Source organism: Xenopus tropicalis, chromosome 2 (assembly GCF_000004195.4).
Source record: "Xenopus tropicalis strain Nigerian chromosome 2, UCB_Xtro_10.0, whole genome shotgun sequence".
In the NCBI taxonomy this organism is placed as follows: Eukaryota; Metazoa; Chordata; class Amphibia; order Anura; family Pipidae; genus Xenopus; species Xenopus tropicalis.
This window is the reverse complement of record NC_030678.2, coordinates 27,052,491-27,066,892: the sequence shown is the minus strand read 5'-3', so window position 1 is coordinate 27,066,892 and position 14,402 is coordinate 27,052,491. Positions and strand designations below refer to the sequence as shown.

The window sequence follows — 14,402 nt, the reverse complement described above, 5'->3', positions numbered from 1 at the left end:
AAGTCCCAGAAGCCATCACTTCTACAAAGAACAAGATGAAGAAGGGGTTAAATGACTGTCAGCCTGAAGGCCACCATGCATGGCCAATGGAAACCAACCAACTGACCCAAGGGCTAAACGGTTCTAACAATCAGAAAGGCAAAAAATTCTTCACTTATACAATGACAGATATGGCAGAAGAGCAGATGAGATTTTTAAACAAACTTACTGATAGTCATAGTACAAGGAATGCATAAGGAATCATTCATATTTGTGTGTAAATGATTTTATATTCTTTTATGGCAGTTCAGATACTGTTTATGGACCTTTATTACATTTTCAGTCCAAATGAATGAGCTTAAAAGAAAAAAAGGGTGCACATTATTCCCTTTAAAGGGAGAGCCACTCCCTACAAAAACTTGGCTATCTATCAAAGAGTTATAGCTGTAATCGGGGAGCAGTTACAAAGAAAAAGAGACACAGAGCTACATCTCTCCATGCTGTATGTGACTTATTAGTTATTCTTGTTACCCAGACAAGCTGCAGTTAATGAGTAGTTATAAAGGAAGTGGCTAAAATTAGGAGGAAGCAGAAAATGAAACTCATTTGACTGAAGAGAGACAGTGCCACTGTGCCAAGCCTCCGGCTGCTGCTTGTAAGAGAACAAATGAAGCCTCTGTTAGAGGTATGAAAACAGAGAGGAGCTGTGTTTGGAATCTGTACGTGGGCTAATATTAGATTTAAAAATGTGGCATCAGTCATTTAAAAATCGAAGCTTTTGACTTCAAAGGAACACTGCATATAAACAGATAAAATGCAAAATATGTGAGAGCTGCATTACATTGCAAGGGACACGCTGACAAGTATAGGGTTTCCTGCCATGGAACATGATGCTTAGGTTGGTCTGTAAGGAGAATGGACCAAACAAATTCTTAGCATTTCTGTGCTATTGTGTCTCCTGAAAAGGGAATGAACCCAGAGGAAATCCCTGGAGCAAGAAAAGCCTGATAGAAATGTCATTTTAGAGATAAAGGATAACAGGATTCTGGGAAGAAATTCATTTAGGTCTCCTCAACCCTTTTAGCTTGTTCATGAATCCCCACTCCTGGCTCTACCTAAGCTGATCAGAAAACCCGGCGCTACACTGATGAGCCCCAAGAAGGGCGAAACTGGTCTGTAGTTGGGAATTTGATCAGCTATTATCCTGGCTTTTGCATTGAAAACCCAGTGGGTAAGCATTAGTCTATAGGATAAACCCATGTAAATGGGACTTTTCTAAGAGCCTAAAGGAATTTCTTCCCAGAATCCTGTTATGACTTATTTGCATACGTATGAGGCGGTCTCCTCAACCGTTTTAGCTTGTTAGAGATAAAGGAGAAATCCAAACTTTGCCTTATATCATTGCTGATTTATACAGTGGCAGCCATTGAGGCAGAGCTTGTGGTTCTGGTGTGTGATCAACACTGCATACATATACACACCTAATACATCATTTCAATTTGTGCCATTTAAAATTTTTCCCTGTCAGCTAAGGGAACCTGTAAACTGAAATTTCTCTAGGAAGAACAGTGGCATATTCATATATTAAAAAAAAAAAAAGCTTATTACCTTTTGGTTTCGTGGTACATCCTGAGCAGTTGCAGGGGGACTGTAGTTGAGAACCAGTCTGCGGAATTCCAGCAGGTTAAATAAAGACTAAAAACAGTGAAGAAAAAAAAAACATAAGACAAAGCAAAATATATAGGTATAGGACCCATTATCCAGAATGCTTGGGACCAAGGGTATTCCGGATAAGGTATCTGTAATTTGGTCCATACCTTAATCAATAAAACATTAAACTCAATAGGATTGTTTTGCATCCAATAAGGATATATAAGTAATACGGTTTCATTATTACAAAGAAAAAGGAAATCAGTTTTAAAATTCTGAATTATTTGATTAAAATTGAGTCTATAGGAGGACAGGCTTTCCGTAATTTGGGTTTCCAGATAAGGGATCCCATACCTGTATTACAATATAATATTATAATAAAGACCCAAGCTTAGTCACTAACATTGGGCCAATCTGACTCTGAGCAATAACCCATGGCAACCAGTTATTAATTTTGTTAGGCAGCAGCAGTCAATATTTGATTGGTTGCCATGGGTTACATCACTAGTGCTCATTTGCACTAGCATGTGGGGGGTCGTTTATACAGAGAAACACCAAGATAGTTTTGCAAATTCATCTCCTTCCAGCAGACTGTTTGGCCATATATCACTCCCTTTTATTGTCCACATAAACTCCTCACCTCTCCTCATGCCTTACTGTACAACACACACACACACACAAGGATCTCTGTGGACACGGAGTAAATCGTGTTCCGTTTAGTGCTCAATCTGTAGAACATCAGTGACAGCTTGAATTTGGCTGAGCAAGACAAATCTGGCCCCGAAGACTTTTCCTCTTAAATCAAAACGAATTGTAAATTGTATAGATAGGCCTTATTTCTGATGAAATCTTGGTGCTGTGGCTTTTGTTGCAAATACAGCTACAGGTTATGCTCTATGGATATACTGGCAATTTCTCATGCAGTACAAAACCCCATTCACATTGGTGCCTGTATATTAAATCATTTGACTTTCCAATCTTATCACCAGCCAGTTTTATACAAAACAGACTCTGGGCAGTTATCAGTAATAGCAATCTCCCAAACAAACCAAAAAAGGTCAATATTATTAGGAGAGGGAATGTGAAACAATTCTTGGGTGCTTTAAGCACTGCTTTTAAGCAATCCCTTTCAGCAAGAAGAGATTTAGTTTTAAATGAAACCACCTTCCGATTGCTTTGTTCTGCATGGTTTTGGTAAATAAATAAAACAATAGGCAGAATTTGCTAATAAAAGCCCTATTATACATGTTTAACTCCAGGGCACAGTGCCCAGTTAAAGAACGGCATGTATACACATATTACTTTAACAGAAAGCACTGCAATTAATATTTAAATAAAAGGCCCATACACGGCCAGATCTGGCATTTTCGGTGACCGTTTTGGCCACTCACATTCTGGGCTGGGTGATAAACAGACCCACTGGACAAGGAGCATTTGAATGTGCAGATGTGCTGGGATACCCATTGGTATGTGGCCTATTTTTGGCCAGCTCTAAGTGGCAAATGCTCCTTTGGTGGGTCCCATAAATGGACAGATAAACTGCCCGCTTGGTTTTAAGGGGGCAATCTCAGCATCTTAAATCTGCCTGTGGATGGCCACCTTAATACAGGTATGGGATCTATTATCTGGAATGCTAGGGACCTGGGACTCCCCTCGATAAAAGAGTTTTCTGTAATTTAGATTATCATGCCTTCAGTCTGCTAAAAATCATTTAAACTTCATATAAACCCAACAGGATTGTTTTGCCACCAATATGGATTTATGCAGCTTAGTTCCCATCAAGTACAAGCTACTGTTTTATTATTACAGAAAAAAAATCACTTTTAAAATGTAAAATTATTTGCTGAAAATGACCTCTATAGATGATGGCCTTCCCATAATTCAGAGCTTTCAGGATAGCAAGTTTCCTACACCTAGAAAACCATTACACTAATATCTGTTAAATACAGGAACAACCATGGGGTACTATTTAAGCAATCCTTAACTTGACTAATTTGCTTTCTCTCTATAACAATAAAACAGTATCTTCACTTGATGGTACCCAAGCTGTATAAAATCAATGGCAACGGCAAAACAATCTTGCAAAAATATTCCTGAAAAAAACAGGGCTGTGGAGTCGGTAGATAAATTCTCCGACTCCTCAGTTTCTGATACTTCCGACTCCAAGACTCCAACTCCTCTGGTTTTAATATGCTATTGTATTTTATACATTCATTGACGGAAAGGAAGGAGACATACATGTAATTTAACCACATAACTACTGGCTCTGCATTGGGCTTTATTCTTATAGCAGAGAAGTAATTAATTATGACTGTTTGTGAATTGGGACATTTAAACTTGCTTTATTTATTTATTTATTTTATTCCCATTTAAATTTAGTAGGAGTCGGTTCATTTTTTGCCGACTCCGACTCCAGGTACCCAAAATTGCCTCCGACTCCGACTCCACAGCCCTGGAAAAAACTGAAGTCCAAAGATTCCAGATAACAGGTCCTGTACCTGATGTCATAAATAGGACCAGGAACTGGTACATGGGACAAATCGACTTAATGACTCATGGCTCCATGAGGTGCGCGGCTCAGTTTCTTACAGGAATCACACAACTGTTGAATGCCGTCATGTTTGAGATATAAAGTAATAGTATCATTGCAGCTATCAAGTCAGACTAAACAAAACATGCATATAAATTAGCCACCGTAAGTAAACAAGCTCCTCTTTACAGCTGACAGCAGTGTCAACCGTCTCCCATCTGTTACAATCTGTTAAGGACTTGGGCTGAGTTTGATTTCACAGGAGTAGTGCAGTTTCCTATAAACAAATTATAATTACGTTTAAAGTAAACAAACTGATACACATTCCTGGTGGCCAAAACGCACAATGCCATACTAGCTAGGACACGTTTTTTAAGGTGTAAGTAGAAGGTCCAGACACGGTCATATGGCAGCCTATAATCAGGTTTTATAATAATGAAAATATTTATAATAGAAAGTGCACATTGTGCTGATGAGGATTCTTGTGTTGTTTAGAATACATTAAAAAGGTATAATTCATCTAGGTTAACTTTGAGTATAGAGTGCACTATTCTCTGCACTTTGTCTAATTTTTTTTTTGTATAGCTTTTGATTTATTTGCCCTTTTTTGTCTCTTTCAACTGAGGGTCACTGACCCCAGCAAGCAAAAACACAACTTCTCTGTGGGGCTACAATATTATTATTAGTTAATTGGGTATGGGATCCCTTATCCAGAAACCAGATATCCAGAAAGCTCCTAATTACGGAAAGCGTCCCATAGACTCCATTTTAATCATATAATTCAGATTTTTTTTTAATGGTTTTATTTTTACAAAGAAAAAAGAAATCAGTGCTTTGTATTTGATCCCAACTAAGATATAATTAATCTTTACTGGATGCAAAATAATCCTATTGGGTTTAAATAATGTTTTATTGATTTTATAGTAGACTTAAGATATGAAGATCCAAATTACGGAAAGACCCCTTATCCAGAATACCCTTGGTCCTGAGAATTCTGGATAACGGGTCCTATACCTGTACCAATCTTTCTCAGGCCCCCTTCAATTCATATTCCAGTGTCTCATTCAATTCACTGCAAGGTTGCTAATGTAAACTGGACCCCAGCAACCAGACAGCTGCTGAGAGTGGAGAGCTGGTGCACACAAAGCCAGTTTCAAAACCAGATCATCTGTCTACAGCATACTAAAAGTTAGTTTAAAAGCAAACAAACCGTAGTGAGGTCTAATACTTCAATTTCCTTTGATCAGTTTCAGGCTTAAAAAACCCAAAATAATGAAATAGAAAAAATTAAGGGAAGTTAAAAAGTTGCTTAGAATTAGCCATTATATAATATACTAGAGGCCCTTTATTGCCCAGCAGGAAATCCCCTCTCCTGCGGGCAATGAATTGCCAAATAATACCTGCCCCTTCACATTAGTTGGAATTGCCAAATTAAATGAGGCGATCCCCATTTAAAGGGGACCTGTCACCCACACATAAAAATCTGTATAATAAAATTCTTTAAAATTTAAACATGAAAAGTTGAAAACCAAAATCCTTTTTTTAACTGAATCATCCATACCTGTTATAAATGAATTTAAAAAATCTGAGCTGTCAATCATATATTGCCTGCCCTGCCTCTATGCCAATTTTTAATTACAATTGCATTAACTTTCCATTCAGCACTTCCCAGATATCACCTCGATGGCAAATGCATAAGATTTTGGGGGGATACAAAGCTTTGCCTTATTAACGATTCGGCAGCTTATCGGCCCGTGTAGGGGCAGTACGAGGGGCCTGCCTGACAGATATCTGGCCTGAAATTGGGCAGATATTGATCGGGCAGTTTAAAAGATTTAATCAAATCAGGGACCGCATCATTGAGCTGATGAACCGACTACCATTGCCTACATGTTCTCCAATATTGCCCACCCGTAGGTGGGGACATCGGGTGAAGATCCGCTCACTTGGCGACCTTGCCAAGCGAGGGAATCTTCGCGTGTATGGGCACCTTTTCTCGGAGTGACAGGTCCCCTTTAATTGAGTATAAATACCTCCTTCCACATTTTTAGATGATTACCCACCATCAATTACATTACTTTAACTATGCCACAGATATTGGACATACTTTACAACTAATTTCCACATTTTCCGGTAAATTATAATTTTAATACAGGAATTAGACTCTCTTTCTTTGCAGAAAAATAAATTGACATAGGTGATTCCTTAATAGATGAAAACATGCAGATGTGTTGGAGCTACCACGCTGTATCTATGGAGGTAGCATGAAACATACCAATGTAAAAAGTTACAGGTATAGGATAAGTTATCTTGAAACCCATTACCCAGAAAGTTCAAAATTACAGGAAGATCTCCCACAGACTCCATTTTAATCAAATAATTACAATAAAACAGTGCCTTGTACCTTATCCAAAAAAAAAAGGTTTATTTAAATGTTTACATGACTTTTTTTAATTCAACTTAAGGTATGAAGCTACAAATGACAGTAAGACCCCTTATCTGGGGAAAAAAAAAAAAAAACAGGCCCCGAGCATTCAGGATAACAGGTCCAATATTTGTACTACAAGAACCACAGATGTATTTTCATGGTTTATTTGCTCTATGTTTGTCCACTTTTCTGTAAATTAACGAGCAGGCTGACCTGTACAGACCAGACGAGTAGGGTTGTATGCAAATAGGATTGAGGTAGTCTGACCACACAAAAGAGCATATATATACCCTTAAATATAGTGTGAAAGTAAATCACTTTCTGGGGTCACCTTTGACCCTTTGTTAATCTGTAGACCAGCTTGTCTGGAGGTCTTACAGCTTCAGTATCCCCAGTAAGCCAGTCCTAATTGTGATATCACTGGAAGCCAAAGCACTTACCTGGTTGAAAAGCACTAATTGTTATGAAGGATCAGAGTAGGAATAGGGTAAATAGAACATTTTATTATGTGGTTTGAGTCTGAGATTTGAAGCAGAAGGAGGTAATTTTTAAACGTTTGGAAAGGGCACACACAATACATTTAGTAAACAAGAAATGTGCTGGCTCGCCATCCTACATGTGTCACGGGATTGGGTTTCACTCACAGCTCAGTCAGCTTGAGATCACTGGGCTATTCAATTACTACACATTCTTTTTTTGTTCTTTAATTAACATCCACTGACACATCTAGTTGACCTTTGAAACACTTAAAAACACGTATTGAAAGGAAAAATTACAGGGTTCCCTAATTTTTTGGGACATTTGTTGCCAAGAATAGCTGGATACCTTGCAGTCCTTGGACAGCTTTTTCTTCAGAAATAAAAAGGGAGAAACTTTTAGGGTGAAGACACACAGAGCTACTAGTAGTAGCTACTTGTCGTGGCTACTAAAAGAGACATGCTGATCATTTACGGATAATTGACTCTATGTGTGTTTTAGCAGAGGCAATTCTCAGTATCGTCTATGGCAGGGTATTTTCTGGAGTTCAGTAGCCTTGAAAAAGTAGCTGCTACTAGTAGCCCGGTGTGTATACACCCTTAAGGGCCGTGGCAAATGGGGAGATTAGTCACCCAGTGACTAATCTCCATGAAATGCCATCCCACCGGCTAGAATGTAAATCTCCGGTGGGATGGCATACGCGGTGCCGAAATCGCACCTCTCAAGGCAACTTCGGCTATTTTGGCAAATTGCCACGCCTAGTATGCCATCCCACCGGGGATTTATATTCTAGCTCGTGGGATGGTATTTCAGGGAGATTAATCTCCCAGTCTGTCACAGCCCCAAAAGATAAGGAAAGCCTCAGTCACTTGAGACTGCCCCCAGTGACTCAAACTGCTTTCCTCTTATCCCAGGCTGGTGCTTTTCTTTAAAATGAGCATTACCCTGCTTAGTTTTCTGCAGGTAGGGCTGCGGCCATATTTTCCCAGCCTTCCAGGTATCCACTGTGCCTTAGTAGTATTCCAGACTTGTCACATGTGCAGCACAAAACTTTTTGGAGGCTGGAAAAATATGGCTATTAAAAAGTACTTCGGGCTTGTGCACTTTTTATAGGAGCGGAGGGCCAGGCAAGGTAAGTAATTACAGTCACTGGGGGTGCCTAACAGTTGTCCACCTATGTGCATTGGTTCCCTATAACAAGGAAGGGATCGGCCCCCTCTATGCATACCTGAATGACAGCGCTGAACCAGCACGTATTGCCCACATTCTTTAATCCTACAGGGCAGTTTTCTTGACGCTTGCGATCATAAGGATTGGGAGAGTCGCTCCAGACCTCGGTGTGTGTCCGTTTAAGACTTGCTTTGTTTTCTGCAATGCTGGCTTCTAACACCCTTGGGCAACAACAAGATAAGACAAAAGTTTATATATATAACATTATGTATAATACATTTCTATTTAAAAACCAGTGGCATAAACAGAGATCTCTCGTTTTCCCCTCAGAGAGAAACCACAGGAAATGCCAGGAATTGAGTCAGGTCTCCTTCTCTTTAATGTGTAACCACATTTCCCATTATCTGTAACAGGAAGTGATTTGAGACAATTCCTGGTATTTTGTTTCTATAGTTTTTAACTTGAGGGATAGAGACTGAAAGTATCATTGCCCTAAAGAGAGCAAATTGTGGCATATGAGAGAAAAAACAAAAGACCCATACTGTAGTTGCTAAAAATCTATATTTCTGTATAAGAAACAATAGCAAATAGAAGAAAGCTTAACATAACTGCTTGGGGCTGCATTACTCAGTCACTGCCCTTGCAACAGAAATGATCAGCTTTCATTTGAAGGCAATTCTCATTAAGATAAAGATGGCCTCAGTAACACATGCCCTACCCATCTGACCATAAGTGACATAAACAAATAACAGAAGCTACCTGCTAATGGCTTGCTCCTCATCAGTGATTCCGGTCTCCCTGAATGTCCTGTTGGACTCCTCCAGGCTTAAAGCAATGGCCCTCTGAAGATCATCTTTATCATCCACAGTCAGATCAATAACATCTAGAACATATAAGAAAAGTGTCATACAAACTTTCCCAAATTCTATCTGCTATTAATATTTTTTTAATAATAACAATATCAGTAAACTCCTAAAGGATGATGTAGGGTTCAGATGCCGACAGGACATATTCCAGTTGCATATTTAGACTATTGAGGGACAAGGCGGCCATTCCTGGGGCCATCGATGAATAATCATCTTCTAGGTAAAAGACTGTGAAAATAGATTTAATTGTTCTTGCAAGAACTGCGTTTATGGAGGATTATAAATACAATTTTACTTGTATGTGTTTTAAAAACTTTACACACCATTTTATTCTTGTGCTATTAATGTTTCGGTCTGCAATTTAACACCAGCCAGGTTTTTGGCTAGCAGCGGACATGGATGGAGTACTGCAGACTGACTGGGAGGAAAAGTAATATTTTCCTGATGAATTGCTTATTGCAGAAAACATACGACCACAAGTTTTATCTGTCTGTACAGGCTGTGCACGGAGTGCTTTATTGCCTGGTTTTTAATGTGAGATTTATACTAGAAGGAAGGCCGTGGGACCCAATAAGAAGAGAAAAAAAAAAAATAATCCCTTCATGAATCCTCATAATGCTCTGTCATGGAACACAGTAAAGGGAAATAATTATTCATTCAGCTCAAACATTCCCTATGGCGCAATGGGCAATTAGAAGAAATCTGTTTACTGGGAACTGTGGCACCTTAGATGCCCAGTAGAAGTAACACAGTAAGCTGGTTACATATGGTCACCTTTACTTTTACTGTAAAGGTCAGACAAGAAATAGTACAGAGTGGAGGTAATAAAATTAAATTACATTTATGAACCTGAATCAAAGAAACAGGACTGTGTTTGGAAATAAATTCTGTTATAATATTAAAAAACCACAAATATAATAGGAAAATTAATCAGTGTCCATTTCTTGGAAGATAATCATCTAAAGACAATAAATAACTGTTGCTTACTTTGATGCCAATGAAATTATCATTACAAGTATCAAACACCTGAGCAATATCGGTTTAATCTAAACAAATAACACAAAACTTTGATTTAAAAGCACATCTAATCAAAGAAAACATCCTGGATGGAATATATGGATGAATATCAAACATTCATATGTTTCCAACCATTATTGTCTCATTAAAATTGAATATTTCAGTTTCAGCAGCTGCAGGTGCTTGTTTCCATTCAATGAGACAAAATTCCTCCTTCTTTAGCTGCATTCATCTACGTGTTTAGCAAAAGATATGTAAAGCCTTTCTCATCTAAACACAAGTAGTATCCCTGGTACATGCTTTCGCTGGGAACACTTACAATGTGGGCACAAAACCTGCCAGTGAGTTTTCAGATGTTGTTTTCCTGATAATTATTATATTTTTATATACATACACTGCATAACCAAGCATTCAACATAAATTATATCCGATATGTGTGGACTCTAGCACTTTGTTTCTTCTGAAATGTGTTTAAGATGCCAGCTATTAATTTTGTTTTCATTTCTAGAATCTATTTATATCCAGTGGTGCAGTAATTGTGAAACTCTCTATCATTAGAGCCTTCCACAAGTAATTCTAGAAGCATCTCTCTAAAGCCGAGCTAAAGAAGTAGGCTAGATATGCTGTAAATTATATTGTGGGTTCAGTACCAGCCCAAGGCCCCCACAGGCCTTTAGCAGGGAAGATCTGTGCCCCAAAGATGCCCCAGTAGCCCCCCATCTTCTTTTCTGCTGATTCCCTGCACATGCTCTGTGCTGCTGTCACTTACTGAGCTTAGGGACCCACCCACAATATACTGTATACATAGAATATAAATGTCACAATATAAGGATGATTATATGGCAGCTCTGAAACCAGTGCAATTAGCATGAGAATTTAATAATCAGCCCTGTAGCATCAGCTTATATCACAGGCCAGGCTCATTTTCTGCTTGACAATTTGCGACAACCCCTAATCTCAGCAGTTGCCCAGAGCACACTGAGCACGTGTAGTGTCGGTGACATTCCTAACAAAATCCAATATGGGAAGCTCCTGTGACAACTGTAAACTGGCCAAGATCATTGTTGCTATACAAATGCTGAAACTTTAAGCTGGTGCAGTATATAAAATATGGCATTTCTAGTCATATTCATATTTTTACGGTTTAGTTCTCCTTAAACTGGAGGAAGAGCAATAGATTAATTTACAAACAAGCTGCCCATTTATCACTGTTATTAAAACTACATTTGTATTATAAACCCTATATAGTCTAGATGAATAGGTAGTTGCTGATGTTAGTTTTTTTTTTTTTTTTTTTAACAAGAACTTACGGCAGAGGTCTTATGACATTTTAGGTTTAGTACCCACAGATAAACATTCGTTTGGTCCATTTCCAAAAAAAAAAATAAAAAAAATAAGTTGCTATGTGTTTTTTCATAATGATCGGTATTTTTGCGACTATTTTGTTGCCGTTGCGAAAAAATTGTATTGTTGTGCCGAGTACGAAAGTTTCGGATTCATTCAAGCTTCAGTATCGTGACTTTCCTTGGGCCAGGTTGGAGCTTCAGAGTTCCATTGAGCCCTATGGGAGACTTTCCTTGGGCCAGGTTGGAGCTGCAAAGTGCCATTGAGCCCTATGGGAGACTTTCCTTGGGCCAGGTTGGAGCCGCAGAGTGCCATTGAGCCCTATGGGAGACTTTCCTTGGGCCAGGTTGGAGCTGCAGAGTGCCATTGAGCCCTATGGGAGACTTTCCTTGGGCCGGGTTGGAGCTGCAGAGTGCCATTGAGCCCTATGGGAGACTTTCCTTGGGCCGGGTTGGAGCTGCAGAGTGCCATTGAGCCCTATGGGAGACTTTCCTTGGGCCGGGTTGGAGCTGCAGAGTGCCATTGAGCCCTATGGGAGACTTTCCTTGGGCCAGGTTGGAGCTGCAGAGTGCCATTGAGCCCTATGGGAGACTTTCCTTGGGCCAGGTTGGAGCTGCAGAGTGCCATTGAGCCCTATGGGAGACTTTCCTTGGGCCAGGTTGGAGCTGCAGAGTGCCATTGAGCCCTATGGGAGACTTTCCTTGGGCCAGGTTGGAGCTGCAGAGTGCCATTGAGCCCTATGGGAGACTTTCCTTGGGCCAGGTTGGAGCTGCAGAGTGCCATTTATTCCTCTGTGAGGCTTCCAAAATCATGCAAAGTCGGAAAGGTTTTTCCGCCGTTTACGATCGTTCAATACAATAAAGTTGCAACGGCGACGAAATAGTCGCGCAAAATACAATAAAGTCGCAACGACAACGAAAAAGTCGCAAAATTTTCGTTTCCAATCTGAAATTTTGCTATTCGGGATTCAAATTCGTGCTTTGGTAAATCTGCCCCTAAGTGTCACTTATACATAGTTCCAGATATAGACATTCTTTCCCAAATTTCACCCCAATAGGCTTTCATGCCATGTCCTAGATCAGCGGTTCTCAACCTGTGGGTCGGGGCCCCTTCGGGACCCTTTCACAGGGGTCACCTAAGACTATCGGAAAACACATATTTCCGATGGTGTTAGGAATAATTTTATGGTTGGGGGTCACCACAACATGAGGAACTGTATTAAAGGGTCGCGGCATTAGGAAGGTTGAGAACCACTGTCCTAGATCCACTCTTTTGGACCCCAATGACCCACCGTTTCAAAAGTTAGGGTGCTGGATTATTGAAAGACAATGTCACACAATGGAGATAGTAATCACAGCAAAGGTCAATCATGCTTGTGGCATCTTGGCTTTGTATTGTCATAGAACACCTCAGTGGCCTTTAATAACCTTCTATAACAGCAAGTAACTATTCTCCAATCTATGGTTACACACAAACAGCAAGGAAAATAACTGATTTTCTAACATACAAGAATAACTCTAAACAAGCAAAAAAATAAAATGCGTCTACTGATTTAGTCCTAGGAAAATAGGTAGAAGTGGAGAAAAGGTTTTTACAGAGCAACAAAAACACCTACTTGTGTCTGCTTGGCTGCCCACACTGATGTATCGGTCATTGTTAGGGAGTGCAGTCTGATAATACGTCGCCTCTTCTGGCTGGGGAAGCTTGGCATTCTTTGCAGTGAGAAAGGCAACAGCTAGCTCCAGATTTCCATTGCTATCCTTTAGAATGGAAACAGAATCCTTATTTGGAATCAGTCTGTTCACACAAATGTATTAACCCTAAACCTTTTTGTATTTTTTTTTTACCAAGTTCACAGTAGTAACACCTTAGCAACAGTGCTGTATCGGCTTCCCAACATGTTATAAGGCTATTTAAGAGAAAGCCAAAGGTAAAGGTGATTTTTGACTTTGCCGTCTCAGGTGAAGTAGGTTCATAGGCCCCTCCGAAAAAATTCCAGAGAACCATAAACATTTGGCCACTCCTAGACTAATCTAGTGGCCTTCCAGCCACAAGAAGTCTATGCATGGTTTTCTGGAGTTTGTTTTCACAGGCGGCGCCAACGAGTGAGAAAGTATGGAACCCCGACATCCTGCACATTTCTTTTTCACCTTTCTTTGACTACTAATAGTGATGGACCTGCTCACTATAACAGTGCTACCAAAGTCAATTTATGGTTTTCTGGAGATTGTCATGCAGTCAATCCCCACACTATGGTGTAACTGGTGTGTCATTTTAACTCTGGGTATTGTGAGTGGCAGTATACAGAGTTGACTGGTTCATCTGATTATCATTATATGGTAGGGGTTTCACAGGGGAGCTAAATAAAGTTTGGGATTCAGACTAGTGAGCCAAAAGAATTGGTTTGGAATAAATTATACACCTTCTCTAATGACTATGGTAGCAGAATATGTCACTTCACAAAGTCCTGGAGACCCACCATATAAAGCAAAGGAGCCCAAATTTAAGTCCTTAACTATAGGTTAAGAACCACTGTTATATTTCCTTTACAAACTCTGGAGTAAAGTTACCAATAAAGCAAGTGAAGACACATTCACCTTATGGCTGATAAATTGCTATGGATTATATGACTAGTGGGACCTACAAAAGCACCATTATCATTATAAGGTAAAGCCCACAATAAGGCAATGATTTAGACTTTTTTTACTACTTATTTTTTATTCCTAATAATTATCATCCTCCAAAGATCAGACACATGATGCCTGGTACAAATCTAGAATGCGTTAGGCTGATGTCCAAAAGGGAAATTAGTTGCCGGTTGTTAAATCTGTTACCTTAAATGCCTTTCAACCTCCAACAAAAATTGTTTGGAAATTTGCACCAAAACTTGGCATCTCCTTACGTGTGTTTTAGGATTACCATCTCGCTGATGGAAAGGCAT

The 14,402-nt window shown here is 39.5% G+C and overlaps 1 protein-coding gene across 3 annotated transcripts in view; it reads right to left on the bottom strand.

The window, feature by feature from the left end:
- Positions 1-14,402, bottom strand: part of usp25 (ubiquitin specific peptidase 25) — a 76,886-nt gene that overhangs the window by 39,121 nt on the left and 23,363 nt on the right. For all 3 annotated transcript variants that reach the window (XM_012957169.3, XM_031896080.1, NM_001045687.1), the window contains 4 exon segments: positions 13,077-13,221; positions 8,994-9,117; positions 8,293-8,455; positions 1,588-1,674 (listed from right to left, as the gene is read on the bottom strand). In XM_012957169.3, the coding sequence (XP_012812623.1) occupies positions 1,588-1,674; positions 8,293-8,455; positions 8,994-9,117; positions 13,077-13,221 (519 nt within the window).